Source organism: Benincasa hispida, chromosome 1 (genome assembly GCF_009727055.1).
Source record: "Benincasa hispida cultivar B227 chromosome 1, ASM972705v1, whole genome shotgun sequence".
Classification (NCBI taxonomy): domain Eukaryota; kingdom Viridiplantae; phylum Streptophyta; class Magnoliopsida; order Cucurbitales; family Cucurbitaceae; genus Benincasa; species Benincasa hispida.
Window position 1 is genome coordinate 86,204,502 of NC_052349.1, and position 18,749 is coordinate 86,223,250.

Sequence of the window (18,749 nt, forward strand, 5' to 3'; positions counted from 1 at the left end):
AAGTTATTAGCTAGTTAGTAATGAGTACTGTAGGGAATAAAAATTAAAATTTGGAGATAGGTTGAGGCAAAGAAAAAGAAAAAGAAAACAAGGAAATACCGTTGGATGTTTGATTGAAATGAGTTAAAAGTTAGTTGAGTCGTCTTCTCTCTTACATCCAATATCTAACAGTCAACCCCTACCGGTCTCTCTCTCTATCTCTAAAAATTAAAAAAATTAAAAAAAGAAAAAGAAAAAGAAAAAGAGTGATCGATCTGTAGAGAACGACAGCAAATACCCAATGAGCTCAGCCATTTTGTTGTCATCTCCTTTAAAATCTCTCCACTCCCTCTTCTTCACTTGTCTTCATCTCAATTTCTTCTCAATCCCCTTTTAATTTCACCATCCATCGCCCTTCTTTCTATGGGTGCCGACATGTCGAACAACAACAATAATACTAATCGCCTTGCTTTCACCAAAGATTTCTTCTCCTCTCCGGCTCTTTCTCTTACCCTTGTATCTATATATTCATTTTTCTTTTCCCTTTTTTGACAATATTTTTCTAGCTCTGGCTCTGATGAGTTTGTTTCTTCTTTATTTTTATTTTCGAGGCGGGGATTTTCCGTCGGGGAGAGGTGACGGAGAAGGGGGATGTTGAGATGGAGGAGGTGGACGATGGAGCACGGAGAGATGATACGACAGCGGAACTTAGTAGCGAGAATTCGGGACCGATGAGGTCGAGATCGGACGACGAGGGTCTTGACGGCGGGGGAGGGGAGAATGAAGATGGGGTGGATCATGGGTGTCATGTAAAGAGAAGGAAGAAATATCATCGGCATACAACGGAGCAGATCAGAGAAATGGAGGCGTAATTTGTCTATCCACATTATTTATTTTTATGTATCTTTTTGGAAAAATGTTTTGAAGTGTTTTCTTTTATTATTATTATTTGTTGAATTTTGTATAGGCTGTTTAAAGAATCACCACATCCAGATGAGAAGCAAAGGCAGCAGCTAAGCAAGCGATTAGGACTTTCACCAAGGCAGGTCAAATTTTGGTTCCAAAATCGTCGAACCCAAATCAAAGTATGTTTTAAACAATCTAACCTCTAACCCTATCTTCTTTTCTCTTCTCTATTTCTTGAGAATCCCAAATAATGTCTCCTATATGTTGAAGTAAAAAGCGTCAAATTTTAGGACTGGTTTGGATTGATTTTTTTTCTTTTAATTAGATAACATGTGGTTTCAACTAAAAATTAATTCATAATAAGAAAAGTACTTTATCTATATTATAAAGTGTGTGAGGTTCTTTGATTTTTTCAATACGAGTTTTTCAACATTTTAAGCACTTAGAAAATCAATTAAAGCAAATCCTTATAATGTATAGAATAAGTACCAAAGATCCTATTATTGGTATAAAATTAAACTAGTGGAGTTTTTGTTTAAAGTTTAAGAGTGGTTGTAAATATAGCAATCAAGTCCAAAGTATTAATAGATATAGCACAACGTAAAAGAATTTGTAGATATAATAAAATTTAGATGCAACTCTCAAAGTCTATTAGTAATAGACTATATTGCTGATAGGATCGGTTTATCAATGATATAGTCTATCATTGATAGGAGTCAAAAGTACTACCCATTATAATTAACCTAACGTTTAATATCTAATATCTAATAGGTTCATAAACTTTTAATTTTGTATCTCATAAGTCTCTAAATTTTTAAAAAATATCTTACAACTCTTTGAATTTTCTATTTATTTATTTTTTGATAAAGATACGTTATGTAACTAAACTTTCTATTTGTTACCTAAGCCATTGAACATTCAAGTTTGTGTCTAACAATAGTTTAATGATTTATTAAACGTAAAATTCAATTTTATATATAATGGATTCATTAAATTAAAAACGTATTGAATACAACATTAGATAATTTTATTAGACACAAAATTGAGAGTTCCTCAACTTATTTCGTAGTTTTAAAATTTCAAGGACCTATTAGAAGTAAAATTGAAATTTCAAGGATTTATTAGACATAAATATGAAAGTTGAAAGATTATACATTTGTGATTTAATCCCTTCTTTCATTTCAACGAATCGTGAAGATGAAAATCTAAACGAATCCAAACATTTTAGTCGATGATATATGTGGGTGTTGTGGGTTTAATGGATTATTGTTTGGTGCAGGCTATTCAAGAGAGGCATGAAAACACATTGTTAAAAGCTGAAATGGAGAAACTTCGAGAAGAAAATAAAGCCATGAGAGAAATTTCTAAGAAGAAAGTTGGCTGTGCAAACTGTGGAATTTCCGACGCTGGGGAAGACCATGTCGCTTTGACAACCACGGAGCAATTGCGTATTAAGAATGCCAAGCTCAAAGCCGAGGTAACATTAAATTTACCTAAATCTATCTAACTATAGTGTATAGAGTGAACATAACTAATATTAATAATCTAAATGAAAATTAATAAATTCATTAAAATCAATTACTTTATTGTTTTTGTTTTGGGCAGCTTTTAAATATAACAAAATCAACCACATGATATATAGGAAAATTTCACTGTCTATCCGTGATAGACCGCGATTTATTACTATCTATATCTATCTGTATCATGAAAAAAAATTGTCTAATGACATTTTGTGATTAGGTCCTTAGATAGGCTGCACAAAGATAGCATAACTCAAGATGTACTCAAATATTCGTCTAAGAAAATATATAATCATTTGCCTAGAATTTATATTCAATTTTTATTATTAGACAATTACATTGAATTAAGGGGAGTTGCAAATATAGCAATCACACTTGAAGTATTAGCAGATATATCACAATGCAAAAAAAAAAAAATAGAGATATAGCAAAATTTTGATAAGTTTTATGGATCTATTAGTGATAACACAATCTATCACTGATTTGTAATTTTTTTTAAAATGTCATTATAACTCTATTATTATCTCTAAAAGTACTATCCGATAATTTCTTCGACCTTTACACCCTTAGCTTTGTAATTTTCACAGGTTGAGAAACTACGAGCTGCACTAGGAAAATACCCACAAGCAGCAGCGTCTCCATCGTACTCATCAGGGAACGAGCCAGAGACGACGAACCGAAGCTGCTTAGATTTTTACACAGGAATTTTCGGGCTTGAAAAATCAAGAATCATGGAGAAAGTTCATCAAGCTCTTGAAGAGCTCAAAACAATGGCTGCCGCCGGCGACCCACTTTGGGTCCGTAGCGTGGAGACCGGAAGACAGATTTTAAACTACGATGAGTACTTGAAAACCTTTCATCACAACAATAATAATTCTAACACTCGTTGGCTCAAAACACACATTGAGGCCTCTCGTGAGACCGCTCTTGTCTTCATGGAGCCCTCTAGGTTGGTTCAAAGCTTCATGGATGAGGTAATAAACAAATTCTCGATGAACTTTTAAGCTATATTTGATCATTTATTTGATTTATTATTTTTTTTTTTAGTTTTTGAAAATTGTATTTGTTTTCTCAAACATTTGATCACTTGGTTTTTCAAAAGGAAATCTATTTCCTCTCAGTTTCTTATCATAGTTTACGTTTTTTTTTTAATAAAAGAGTTGACTTCTTAACCAAATTCTAAAATAGAAACAAGCTTTTTAATTTTTTTTTTTGTTAAATAGTTTTCAAAACTTGATTTGGTTCTTGAAAACAATGGTAAAAAGCGGATGACAAAACAAGAAATTTAGAGGTGAAATGAGTGTTTATAGACTTAATTTTCAAAAATTAAAAAAAAACAAATCGTTACCAAATGATGCTTTAATTAGTTTTCAAAACTAGGTTTATATTCAAGAGATTAATAGGTGAAACTAGTGTTTGTAGACTTAATTTTTAAAAATCAAATGATTATCATAAATGGGTTTTCGATTTTTTTTTCTTTCCAGTTGTTTGATTAATGTTACTCCACTCAATAAATAAATAAATAAATATATTTATTTATTGGACCAACTTTAAACATGCATACTAACATGTTGTTACAAGCATGGTTTCGAGTTACATTGATTTGAGTAGAGCATTAATTGGCAAAGTGGCAAAGTGCATATTAGATAGGAAAATAAGAACAATGATTAGATGCAGCCTAGAATGCACTAACTCTTGTGCTCTCCACATCTCTACCACACAAAAAAATTAGAAAAAAAATATTTTTTAAAAAAATAAAAATGTCACGTGACAACATTTTATTGAACTATATTTGGGATGCACCAAGATATGGTGCATCCAAAAGGGACCAACGTAGTTATAATTAAAGTTTAATATGAAACAAATTGATCATTTATCGACTATAATGAAATTGAAACCTCTTTTTTCCTACGTGTTTTTATTAAACTCGTTAGAAATCTTTAAGCATTTGAATAAAAAGATCAAATTTATTGTTACTTATTAAAAAAAATTTAGGTTCAATATGGTTTATAAGATACAATATGTCATTTTGTTTTGTTTTCCTTGCAATGTTAAAATTACACACTTGATCTTTTTAAATTATCAAATGAACCCCAATTAGCTTGATTGATGGGTGTAATATAATGATAAATTTAATTTTGTATAAAGACTTTAACAATATACATATGTTTTCCACCAAAAAAAAAAAAGTAATATTCTTTAAAATACCAATAAAAGATTAAATTTAGTGTAACTCAAGTTTTAAGAGATTGATGAAGTTTAAAAGATTCTAATTAAGTGTCATTTTGTTGGTGTTTTGTTGCTCGTTAATGATAGAATTAGATATGCTTAATCCTTTTGTAATTTTGTATAAATATAGTTTTATAGAGAGAGATATTACTCTTTAACATAGGAATAAAATATAAAATTTAGAGTAATTAATTCTATAAAATTAGCTTAGTTCAACAATAATGAAATGCAATTTTATGATGTCTTCTTCAATTGTCTCACATATGATTTGATGGTAGAATAAATGGAAGGAGATGTTTCCTTTCATGATATCGAAGGCAGCTACAGTTGATGTTATTTGTAATGGAGAGGCTGCCAATTGGAATAATGGAGCAGTGCAATTGGTAAGCCTCCATAAAAAACTTAACCTTTTTCTTTCCAATTTGTGAATTCAAATTCGTTTTTTGTTTTTGAAAATTAAGTCTCTAATTTTTTTTAGAATATTTATATTTTTAGTTGAATTGATAGTTAAATTTTAAAATTTTAAACTAAGTTGTTAAAAAACAACCATTACAAATAGAAAAAATATTAAACTATTTATAGAAATATAAAAAAATACTGATAGACTTCTATCAGTGTCTAGCAGCGATAGACTTCTATCAGTTTCTATCACTAATAGACACTCATAGAATTAAAATTTTCTATTTTGTGTAAATACTTTTTCTTATTTTTCTATTTTTGAAAATTTCTCTTTTAAAATTTGGTTTGGTTTTTGAAAACATTGGTAAAAAGTATAACAAAACAAAAAATTTAAAGGAGGGAGTGTTTATAAACTTGTTTTTCAAAAACTAAAATTAAAAAAAAAAAAACGAAATGGTCACCAAATGGAGTTTTAATAATTAAAAATAAAAGACACCTAATTGTCAAACAAGACCTAAAAATCACACTTAGATCATGAATTAAAAAAATGACTCTTTCAATGTCTACTATAGATGTTTGCAGAGGTGCAAATGCTTACACCATTAGTACCCACGAGAGAAATGTATTTCATCCGCCATTGCAAGCAGCTCGACATTGAACAATGGGCTATTGTCGATGTTTCGATCGAAAACATTGAAGATAACAATATTGATGCATCGTTGGTGAAATATAAGAAACGTCCATCTGGTTGCATCATTAAGGATGAATCTAATGGCCATTGCAAGGTATGATTTTGTGAGACAACTTAATTTTATATCTTAACGTCTAATTGAGCTATACTTAGATTGACAGCTGTATTGCGGTTTATTTTCAGGTAACAATGGTGGAGCATTTGGAATGTGAAAAAAGCAAAGTTCACAACTTGTACAGAAGCATAGTGAACAATGGCACTGCCTTTGGGGCAAGACATTGGATGGCAACTCTCCAACTCCAATGTGAACGCCTTGCTTTCTTCATGGCAACCAACATCCCCATGAAAGACTCAACTGGTTAGCCCTCCTTCCTTCCATACACTTAACATCAAAGAAAACTTTAACACAGGAAAAAGTTAATAATCGAAACTAAGAAATTTTTTGGGAGGCTGCCACAATACGGCTAACAGTTTTTCATCATTGCATATATGAGGAAAAAACGGTAAAAGTACTTTCGATTTGTTTCCAGTAATTACTTGGAAAATGTAAATTTTCAAACCTCACATCCAATGGTTGTTAAGAGATGACAACTTCTCATCAAATAATTTTTTCATCAAAAGAAGGCCAACCATTGCTTAGTTAATTGTCTAAGGGATTGAAATAACTGAAAATTAATTAAATAAAATTTTAAAGTTTACTTTCTAAATTTGCAATGTACATATTAAAAGATTATGATATGAAAAATGTTGAATTATAAGTTTGGTGTATGAAGTTTGAGAGTTATGTCAAATAAATGGCTAAACTTTCTATATTCTTATATCCATTAGATATAAAAAGATGTCAAAAAGAGGGGCAATTAGAATTTGTATATATATATAGCATAATTATATAGCAAATTCAATAGTATTACCCTAAAGAATATAATGAGATAATACACAAATGTTTTGGATTGTATCTAAAAGATGTGTCAAAATAGAGGCTCTAAAACGTATTTATAAATTAAAGATATTTTAGACGACACAAAATTTCATATGAGAACTAATTTGAAAGTGTAAAAATATATTAAAAATTTCTAAAGCTTAGAGATTTCATTATATTCGATATTAACATATATAATTCAGAAGTTTAATTAGACATACGACTTGAAAAAATTAACGAGAATTAATAGCTCTATTGAAACGGTATACGTATGAAATTAAATGTTACACAATCGATCAGGAGTTGCAACACTAGCTGGAAGAAAAAGCACATTAAAGTTGGCACAGAGAATGAGTTGCAGCTTCTCCCAAGTAGTTGCAGCTTCAAGTTATCAAACATGGACCAAAGTTGTGGGAAAAACTGGAGAAGATATTAGGGTTTGTTCAAGGAAGAATGTTAGTGACCCTGGTGAACCCATTGGAGTTATTTTATGTGCAGTTTCTTCTCTCTGGTTGCCTCTTTCTCCCCATCTTCTCTTCGATTTCTTCAGAGATGAATCTCGTCGAAATCAAGTAAATTTTCATACGACGATTTAATTTTTCTCAATCGAATCAAAGCATGACATAAAATTGTTAGAGACTTAGAATTTCTTTTTATAAGAGAATTTGTTCATCTTCCATAAAAAAAAAAAATATTTATAACTCCTATTTTATATGGAAGAATTCTTTTATTATTCATCGTGGTTTTTAATTGAAATCATTTTACGTTATTTCTCTTTCATTCTTCTTCAATATTATTCTCAATCTATTGTTATTTGAGTAGAATCATTGCCCAAAATATATAACCCATCTATCATATGTTTCTGATTTTAATAATTTTCTTTTGTGATGAATGTTATAGTGGGACGCTATGTTTGGTGGAGATAAAGCTAAGTCCATTGCAAATTTAGCTAAAGGACAGGATCGAGGCAACTCAGTTACCATTCAAGTAAATTTATTCTCTTTTTCTCCCCTCTCTCTTATATTCTACTTGAAATTGAAATCCAATAAGTAGTCAATCTTGGAGGCATAATAATTCTAATTTTTTAACCTCAACTTATAAAGAAGATCATCTTATATCGATATCTAAAATTGAAAAAATAATAATAATAATTATTATTATTCTAGGATTAATAATGAATTATATTGTAACATTTTTAAAAGAAGAAAAATTCTTATAAATAGAAAAAGCTAAAAAATATTTACACTCTATAGCAAAAAGTTCCAAAAGTATCAAGTATAAATTTTTTAAACATTTTTTATATTTAAAAAGACTCTTTAAAAGAATTGCAAATATAGTAAAATCTATGACTTCTATTAGTGATAGACTCCTATTTATAATATAGTCTATCATTGATAGGCTTAGAGAGTTAGAATCTAGATTTTGCTATATCCATAAATTCTTTTGTATTGTACTGTATCTACTAATATTTTGGGTTTGATTGTTATATTTGCAACTTTTCCTTAAAAGAATTATAATTAATTAAGTTTCACTATTTTTTAAGTAACTATTAGAATTATAATTAACTTCATTATTTTAACGTAATTAATAGATATTAACGTCAAAGACTAATGTGAGTATTTAGTTGATGTAAAAATGTAAATCTTGAAACATAGAGGTCAAATTGAAACAAAACTTAAATCTCAAAGATAAACTCAAAAGCTAAGAACTAAAAGTTTTAACATTTTAAAACTTAAAGAATAAATAAAAATTAATCCAAAAATTTAAAAATGAAATTTTTTTAAATGACAAAACTGCTAAAACTATTTACAAATAATAGCAAAAAATCACAATCTATTTGTGATAGATTGCAATAGAAAGCGATAGACTACTATTTGTGTCTATATGTTTCATGATAGACACAAATAGTAGTCTATCACTATCTATCGCAGTCTATCGCAGATAGATGATTATATTTTGCTATTATTTGTAAATATTTTGGTTAATTTTTCTATATTTAAAAATAGCCCAATTTAAAAAGAAGATTTTTTTAGGAACAATTACAAATATAGCAATCAAAGTATTAGCTAATATAGTATAATATTAAAGAAAAATTACAAATATGACAAAATTTACATAGCCTATTAATGATAGAGACCATATCGTCGGTAAGAGTTTATGAGTGATAAATCATATCGCAGGTAAAAGTCTATCACTATAGACTTTGTTATATTTATAATTTTTTTAAAACATTGCTATACACTTGATTATTATTTTTAAAAATGTTATCCATTACAATTACCTAAAAACTTATGGCATAGTAATGTAGTTGGACCATTAAGATACGTTACAAATATGGTATGGCAAGGAGTTTTTTTTCTTTCTTTCTTTTTTTTCTTTCCCTTCCATTACAACTTTATCGTTCATTTTTTATATATTAGATCGTCAATAACCTTTTAATTTAAGAATTTCAATAAAATTTAAATTTTTATCTAATACTTCTATCATATTTGACATTATTTTCAAGTCATAAACTCGACCTTTATTTTTTGGAAAAAACCATTCTCTAATTAATTTGTAAAAAGAGTATTTTCTTTTTATTCTTTTAAGTTAAGTAATAGACATTAACATAGACACTGATAAGTGAGTATTTAAAATTCAATTTAAAAATATAATTTTGAAATTTAGAGATCAAATTCAAAACGAAAATAAATTTCAAGAATAAATTTGTAAAATCAAACTAAAAATTAAAGATTAAAAATGTAACATTTTAAAATTTAGCGATGGAACGAAAATAGTACCAAACATGTATTCTTCTCTTTTCTTTAAAAAAAATGAAAAATTAACAGTAAAAATGAGTGCAGCTCCAGGTTATTTACCATACAAAAAGTTTATGATGAGTGAAACCTAAACTAAGAAGAAGAATTGTTGCAGACAATAGGATCAAAAGAGAGCAACAACATGTGGATCCTACAAGACAGCTCCACAAACTTATCGGAATCCATGGTGGTCTACTCCGGAGTAGACGTTACCAGCATGCAGTCAGTGATGTCAGGTTGTGATTCCGGCAGCGTTACCATCCTCCCTTCAGGCTTTTCAATTCTCCCCGACGGCGCCAACGCCAGGCCGCCCCTCCTCATCACTCGTTGTAAAGACGACAGAACTTCCGACGCTCATGGTGGTGTTCTACTGACCGCCGCCATCCAAATCCTTACCGACACCTCTCCCTCTGCAAAACCCACCATGGAATCCATCGAGTACGTTAAAAGCATCATTTGTTGTACGTTAAAAAATATTAGAACCAGCATGTGCTGTGAGGATGATTGATACTTATATAGCTTATTATAATATTATTGATCCATATATATATAACTGTAAGTAAAGCTTTTCTTTTTTCCACGATTGGGGTTCTTCAATTTGTTTAAGTAGAAAAGGGTTGGTGGGTGGCTGATCTCTTGAAGTAAGACATTATGTCGTTGCCAATTTGATGTCTGAAATATGACTTCTTTTTGTGTACATATACTCATTTTTGTCAGCATAATTAATATATTTGTTTGGGGTGGCGAATCTAGAAATTTATGTGCAAGGCACAAGGTTAAAAATTTAGCTCATGAACTTCTAGATTTGTGTTTAGTTTCTAAACTTTAAAAATGTATAATAGGTACTCAATTTTCGAATTTTGTATTTAATAGATTTCTAAAATATTAATTTTGCATACAATATGTTTTTTTACATATTTGGAAATGTTAAAAGTTAAATGTTATATTAGACATTATGGCCACGTTTACCAATTCATAATAAATTTTGGTGTAATGAGAATTGGATTGCATTGATGGATCAATGGAAATGGACCTAAATTGTAACCGTTATTTGGTTACAATTGATCACATTTACTATGCATTTCACAAAGGTAATCTAATCCTTATTGAGGTTGTTGACTTAGAGTTATAAGTGAAAGGACAAAATAAGATTACAAAAATACCCTCCATTGTAAATTAAATTTTCGGGCAAATGACATAACTCCTATTTTCGCAAATGTTTTGACAATATATCTGGAATGTTCGATTATCTTCTTCTTCTTCCTCTTGTTTCTAACGTTTGAATTACAATTTTAGGATTTAACATCTAGGCATTCGGTCATCAGTAAGATATCATTTTTAGTTATTATGCTCCATTAGTCATTCATTTCACAATTTGAATATATCCTCTCTCCATACCTATTCATCTAGGGCCATAAAAATTTTGGGTGTTTTTTTCGATTTTCTTGAACTTGTAGTCCGAGTTTGAAAAAAAAAAAAAAAAAAAAAAAACTCCATTTTAAAATTGACACTGTAGTTGCATTGAAATGTATGTCATTGCATGTTATGTTTGTTCTACTGAATTATTCTAAAGTTAGCACTTGGTATATCGATAGACTCTTGTATCTTTGCACTTGCCTGTTACTGTTTCTGTTTCTAGCTATGACACAATTATGATAAGCCATCACAAGAATTTGAACGTGACCTTGAACCCGAATGAAAATGGTAAATAGGTAATGCTAACTGAAATGGTAACCTAAACAGTAATAGATGAATATCTATAGTTTCTTACATAAAAATTGTTACAGAGTTATCATGGCACAAATCCAATAAAAGATTTCTATGATTGAGTGGTTTCCTGCTCAGCACACCAGTCTATCCCATATCAAGCATGTCAACATTGTTATCAAGAGGAAGTTGACTCTTACGCAATTGGATATGTTTAGAAGAATGATATTCATTCACTTTATTGATTTGAATATTATATTCAGTAGTGGTCTCATTAATGAGGCCTTATCCATGGAGATTGTGGACGACGGAGAAAACTAGATGTCATTCAACATTATGAGGAGCAAAATGAGGTTTTGGAAAGAAAATTTTCTATTGGTGTTGGGATCGTGGTTACCCACACTTGTCGTTGAGCGAGCGAAATTTGTTGGTTATTGATACAAGTCATGAAATGCATATTTTTAAGCCTTTATTTGTGCGCTTTTACTTGAAAAATTGGACTTTTGCATGTGTTTTCCCCTAAATTTAGTCTTAATTAGTGAAAATGAGATTATGAGAGTTTAATTGAGTTCATAAGATGTTATTTACTGATTTAGAGTTGTTTTTGTGAATTTTTGTAGGAGATTGAGGTTAGATTGTTAATTCTTGATCGATGCGATCGCATCATCAGATCCACTACGACCACTTCAGTGAGCCCTAATTTTCCAGATTTCGTCTCAATCAAGAGTAGTTGCAACTTTCATATTCTTGAAGGAAAACCAGTGAAGGTGTCTGAGCGGAAGCTGAGATCGATCCTAATTTTTACTTTTTTACAGAATTCCAGAATTACAGAAACATACAGAGAAAGGAGATTATGCATAAATAAATCCTAAATTTTACAGCATGCATTTTAAGAGAAAAAGGAGAAGAAATATCCTTTGAAGAACACTTTCTTCACGAATTTCCTCAAACGAATCTAGATCACGAACCGAACTCCCAAGCTTTGCACAATTCTTTGGAAGAAGGAAGAAGAAGAGAGATTGAGAGGGAAAGGAGTTTTTTCTTCTCTGTAAATTTTTGCAGATGGAGTTACAGTAAAAGATTTTTTCAGATCCTACGAAATTGGAAGAAGATGACTGAATCATGAGATGAAATATTAAAAGTATAGGTTACAGTAAAAATAATTTAATTTAATTAAATTAATATATATAATAACCACCTTATTATATACATATATATTTTATGTTATATCAAATATATAACTTATAGTTTTATATTGTATCAAATACAATATAACCTATAGTTTTATTTTCTCTCAATATTACATGATATTTAATATAAATCATATTTATACTAAATTTAATTATATGAATCTCATCCACATAATTAATATTTGAATTATATTCAAAATTTAATTCCTCTCAACTAATTATGGTATTTAATATAAATCATATTTATATTAAATTTAATTATATGAATCTCATTCATATAATTAGTATTTGAATCATATTCAAATTTCTCTCAAAATACTTTATATTATAATGTAACAATACATAATATTAATTATATCACATATATAATTAATTTAATTAATTATATCATATATAATTAATTGTCTCAATTAATCTAAACAATTCAAGTTAATCCAAAATTAATTCTCAATTAAATCTCTGTTGAGTTACAGAAGGGACTTTATGGACTCATAGATTGAAGCTCCAATGGTGCTTGGATAATTAATTGAACTCTTTAATTAAATTACCCAACTTTGATTAACTATCGGTCACTCCACTGAAGACCAACAGCTGCACTCTTTGCACTGTAGATATATTTTTGTGTCCATTGGATATAACCAATCAATAATGCGATGACCCTTCACAAATTGCTCGTAAGCACAACAAGGCCAAAATTTCCGTTTTGCCCCTATAGTTGCATCTAACTCCTTAGGTACCACTGATTCCTCTAATGAACAATAAGTGATATTTCAACTATGACCAGTCCCACTCGGGCCAAGAGAAGGTATGATCACATTGTTCAAGCCTCAGAATTAGCCCTTAATGGAGCAATTTATCTACTTATACCGACATTAGAGAATGAGTGAATTTCACCTTGTGTAGCTGTGTTCATAGCTCCCTAATCAAACGAATCCCCAAAATTGCAGGCTTATTGAGTTGACAATCTAGCCATTCTCACCCATATAAATCAAAGGACCGCCTTCATGAGCAGGAGTTCACAACTCACTCAAGATTCAGGTCATGTCACCTATGGTTATCCTGGTGAAATATAAGTCTCTATTATTAACGATGTTATATAATGAGACTAACCATTTCGTAGTTCGATCTTATACAAACTCTTTGTATAGGATACTCCCAGCACATGTCTCCACATGAATGATCAGGATCAGATCATTTGTAGCACTTTACAACACTTGTAAAATCTACAAAGTGGGTTGTATCCGTAGTATCACCAGGATAAGGTACCTAGCCTTATCCATCTACTACATACCGTTTAGGTTATTAATTAAACAAGATCCACCTGTATGTCTCTACATACTTGTTTAAATAACATAAAATAACCTAGGGTCTTTAGTTTATTGGATTGAGTGTATACTTGTAAAATAACAATTATTTTATTAATAACAATTTTTTATAAAATGGTTACAAACTACGAGAATATAAGAGATTTAGGACACCAATCCCAACAATCTCCCACCTGTCCTAAAGCTTAGGGAACCTAATGTAAATACAAATAAAGTACAAAATACAATAAACAAGGGCATATACTATACTCAGTAACATCTCCCACTTGCCCTAGAAAATATGTCGCATATCTCATAGAACCAGACTTTCTAGATGACCTTCGAACACTTTAGCCGTGAGAGCCTTTGTAAACGGATCAGTAACGTTGTGATCCGAAGCAATCTTCATGATAATCACATCACCTCGATGCACAATCTCTTGAATCAAATGATATTTTTATTCAATGTGTTTACCTTTTCGATGACTCCTTGGTTCCTTTGAATTTGCCACAACATCACTGTTATCACAATAAAGTGTGATGGAAAAAGTCATATTTCAAACAACTTCCAAATCAGTAAGGAACTTCTTAGGTCAAACAGCCTCTTTAGCAGCTTCACAAGTAGCTATGTATTCGGCTTCCATAGTGGAGTCGGCATTGCATCCTTGCTTGATGCTTCGTCAAACTATATCTTTTCCATTCAGAGTAAACACTGACCCTGATGTGGATTTTCAAGAATCTCGATTAGTCTGGAAGTCAAAGTTCGTGTATCCTGTAAGGATCAAATCCTTATCTACATATACAAGCATATAGTTCTTTATTCTCCGAAGATACTTGAGGATTATTTTAACTGTTGTCCAGTGATCTAATCCTGGATTGGATTGATATCGACTGACAATCTCTATTGCATAGCAAATGTCAGGTCTAGTACATAACATTGCATACATAAGGTTACCAATAGTCGATGCATAGGGAATTCGTTTTACTTTCTCAACTTCTTGAGGAGTCTTAGGACATTGTTCCTTAGTGTTGGGGTTGATGCCCTAAACTCTCGTAGGGTCCTGTAGTTTGTAAACATCTGTATGAATAAACGCTTGTGATGTAATAATATGGGATATTTTCTTCACTGTTGTCTATGAAATATGAGATATTTTAGTTGCATTTACCACAAACCAATAAACTAAGATCCCTAGTTATCTTTGTAACTTAAGCTTATATGTGGAGACATACAAGTGGATCATGTTGGGATTGGTGTCCTAATTCTCCCAGAGTCTCGTTGTTTATAATGATACACATTGTTTTATGAATAAAATAACTGTTATTTCATTCTAGCATTTACTCATATCCAATAAACAAAGCTCCATGGTTATCTTATGTAAACTTAAGCATGATGTGATATACAAGTGGATCATGCCTAAGTGATAACCTAAATAGGTTTGTAGTATAAGGATTAAGGTGGGATACCTGATCCTGGTGACACTACGGATGCGACTCGCTTTGTAGAGGTTTGCAAGTGTTGTAAACTACTACAGATGGTAGATCCTGACCATTCATGTGGAGATGTGTGAGCGGGGGTGTCCTATACAAAGAGTTTGTATAAGATCGGACCACGAGATGACTAGACTCTGTATATAACGTTGTTGATACTAGAGACTTACATCTAACCTAAACGACCATAGGTGACACGACCTCAATCTTGAGTGTTTTGGGAACTCTTGCCTTTGAGGGCGGTCCTTTGATTAGTATGGGTGAGAGTATTCAGATTACCAACTCAACATGCCTACCTTTTTGGGGACTTGTCTGATCTGGGAACTGGGAACTCAATACACAAGATGAAATTCGCTCCTTCCCTGAAGCAAGGATAAATAGAGAGATTGCTCCCTTAAGGGTTGATTCCGGGGCTTGAACATAGTGGTCATAACTTATCTTTGGAAGAGAGAACTCATTCATAGTAGGACTATGACTTATGTTCTTTAGAGGATTCCGTGGTACTTAAGGAGTTAGATGTAACTACAAGGGCATAACGGTTATTGGCCGAGTTGTATTTACGAGCAATTTGTGAAGGGTTGTCGCATTGTTGATTGGTTAAGATGGACACATAATATATCTGTGGTAAGGAGAGTTCAGCTATCGGTCTTTAGTGGAGTGCCTGGCAGCTAACGGTTGGTGGATCCGGTGACTAAATGGTTTTAGTCAGTTATTCGCATACCGTTGGAGCTTCAAGCTACAGGTCCATAAGGTCCCCTTGGTAGTTCAATGGATTCAGTTGAGAATCAGTTCTTGGTGTTGATTTGAAATGTTCAAATTGATAAGAAGTAATTCGATTATATATGATATGATCGGTATGACGTATGAGATACATCTAGTGGAGGATTAATGCAAATGAAATTTACATTAAGTACCATGGAATAGAAAAAGAGCTACGGTTTATATGTTTCATGAGATGAAATATTAAAAGTATAGGTTACAAATATAGTATGATAAGTTAGTTATCATTTATATTTATAATAATATTAATTATTGGATAATTAACTCTTTTTCTCTAATAACCAATTGATTGGGAGGTTATTGGTGGTTTCATGGTAACTGTGAGATAAAAGAAAAAATGTTTTCCTAATTTTAGTAAGCTTGAGATTTTGTGAATTTGAGATTTCCTCTCTCGGAAATATTCTCATGAGAAGTCAAGTAAATAGGATTTACTAAGTGACAACTTGGATGAGGTAAATGATCGTGGAGTGTTAGTAGGCGACAGACACTCAGCTAAGCGATGAGCTAAACGATCGCATAGCTTTTGCTAGACGATTGTATAGCTTTTCCTAAACAATTGGGCATCGACCTATACGATAGGTTCTGCCATCTCCCACTTGCCCAATCGTTTACACGATAATTTAAAGGAAAATTATTTTAAATGACAAAACTGTTGAAAATATTTACAAATAATAGTAAAATATCACAGTTTATAAGCGTAGATTACGATAGACTGTGATAGACTACTATATGTATCTATCATGATACAAATAGACACCTATAGTAGTCTATCATAGTCTATCGCAGATAAATAGTGAAATTTTACTATATTTGTAAATATTTTGGTTTATTCTTTTATATTTGAAAAAAAAAAACCCTAATTTAAAACTAATAAAACTTAACCAAAACTTAAAAGGAAAAAAGAAAAAAGTGCAACCCACTGTACACTTGTCAATGGCAGAACAGGCACTGACTAAAAAAAAATTTAAAAACTTCAAAATATGGGTTTAGTGCCCATACAAACCCACAAACACAGATAAATAGGAAAAAATTGATTTGGCACCATTACATCCTCCATCTTTTCCTTTTCCTCTTTTTAATAACAAGAATAACAATATTAATTCAAATCTCCTAAAACTCTTATTTTTCTCAACTTCTTTTCTCTCACATTTCAAACTTTTTTCTTTTCCTTTTGTTCAAACTTCTCACTATTTTTTCCTTCCTTTATTTTTCTTCAACAAGAGGCTAAACTTTTTTCAACACAGGAAGATACACTCACTCAAAGGTATGTATTACTCTTTTTTTTTTTTTTTTACACATTTTAAATCATTAATTTTTCTTTAATAAAACAGCAAAATAAAGAAGAAACTAAGAATAGATAGAGACGATAAAGAAAAAATAAAATAAATTAAGGTCAAAATAGAAAAAATATATACATATTTAGATATAGAACAATGCAAATAGAGATAGGTAGGTAAATGATCACATAATAAGAAAATAAAAAGGTAAGAATCTAGCGTCCAAACGTCATGGATAAATCGAGCTAAATAGATTAAACACTAAAAAAAACTCACTAGAAATAAAGATTTCCGCGACAACGGTGTCAGCGGCGACGGTCAATGATTGGCGTGACGGCGTTAGCGTGATTATGGACGTGCAACGACAGAGAAAGGTGTGACCACACTTGTACATAGGAGAGAGAGACGAAGTTGAAGGAGAGACAAACGAAGTTTAGAAGTTCAGAAGGCTAGCGACGCACTCGTGACAATCAAAGTTTGGAAGGCTAGGGGCAGGACTGGGCGGTTGATTGAGGCACGGCGGTGTTCTCCATGTGGCTTCGTGCGCATTGGTGGTTAGGCGCGCGTGAAGTACAGGGGACCCGATTTGGGTGTTTCATGTCAGCTCCCAAAATCTTCCTTCTTTATATCAAACCCTAAAAAAAGTTTTAACTTATAAAATCAAACTCAATTATTCAAACGTGTCAAGTAAATTAAGAAACTTCTTGATGTTTTTAAGATGTTAAGTTTATGACAGCGTGAAAAAATTCATAAATTTCAGTCAACCTCTGCGTTTTTCATCAAAATTACATGTTATTTGACATTTTTTTCATAAAAACGTTAAGTACTCAAAAGTTCCAAGTGTCAAGAAAGGTAGTTTTTCTAGTAGTGTAATAGCAAGAAAGTAGATTTTCTTTATAGCCTTTCCTTTCTCTCTATTTTGTAAAGGTTGTTTGGGTGCTGAGATAATATAGGATGTCAAGAGTTCTGATATCTGTATTTTAGTGTGCAAAGTTGTTATGCCAAAGTTGATATGTCTATGTTTGAGTGTGCAAAGTTATTATGTTTGAGTTCATGTCTGTGTTTGAGTGTGCAAAGTTCATATATCAATGCTATCTGGTTCAATTTTTGTACTCTATAATAATTTGGCTGTATGAACACTATTTTTTCTAGATCTTATAATCCAATTATTATATCCATCCTATTTGGAATAAGACATTGATTACATTTTTTTTAATTCTTTCTAATCTTAAGATATAGTATACAGTTCAATTTTATATTATTCATTCCAAACTTCTCATCAAAGAAAGTCAAATGATTTTACAAAAAAAGTGTTAATTTAGACTGGATATGAAATTCATTAAATTCATTCCATTGATAAAAAAATAAAAAATAAATAAAAAAAAGACCGGATATTATATTCATTCCCCTCAAAAGATTTTACATAATTTGATGGCCTTATACATGACCATTTTACAACTTGCCTAGAAATATTTGCATTCATGTCTAAGGGCCACATGCCACGGGCTATTTGTACATGTCACAAAAAATCAACAAATATATAATACCTATGGAATAAGAGAC

General features: G+C 31.0%; 1 protein-coding gene across 1 annotated transcript; it reads left to right on the forward strand.

Moving 5' to 3' along the window:
- The first annotated feature begins 276 nt into the window (after positions 1 to 276).
- Positions 277 to 10,019, forward strand: LOC120091012 (homeobox-leucine zipper protein GLABRA 2-like). The gene is made up of 11 exons (XM_039048797.1): positions 277 to 495; positions 591 to 847; positions 947 to 1,064; positions 2,165 to 2,362; positions 2,993 to 3,379; positions 4,913 to 5,017; positions 5,606 to 5,818; positions 5,908 to 6,082; positions 6,944 to 7,215; positions 7,544 to 7,630; positions 9,557 to 10,019. The coding sequence occupies exons 1-11, from the start codon at positions 403 to 405 to the stop codon at positions 9,947 to 9,949; spliced, it is 2,298 nt and encodes a 765-aa protein (XP_038904725.1). The 5' UTR covers positions 277 to 402; the 3' UTR covers positions 9,950 to 10,019.
- The last annotated feature ends 8,730 nt before the right edge of the window (positions 10,020 to 18,749 follow it).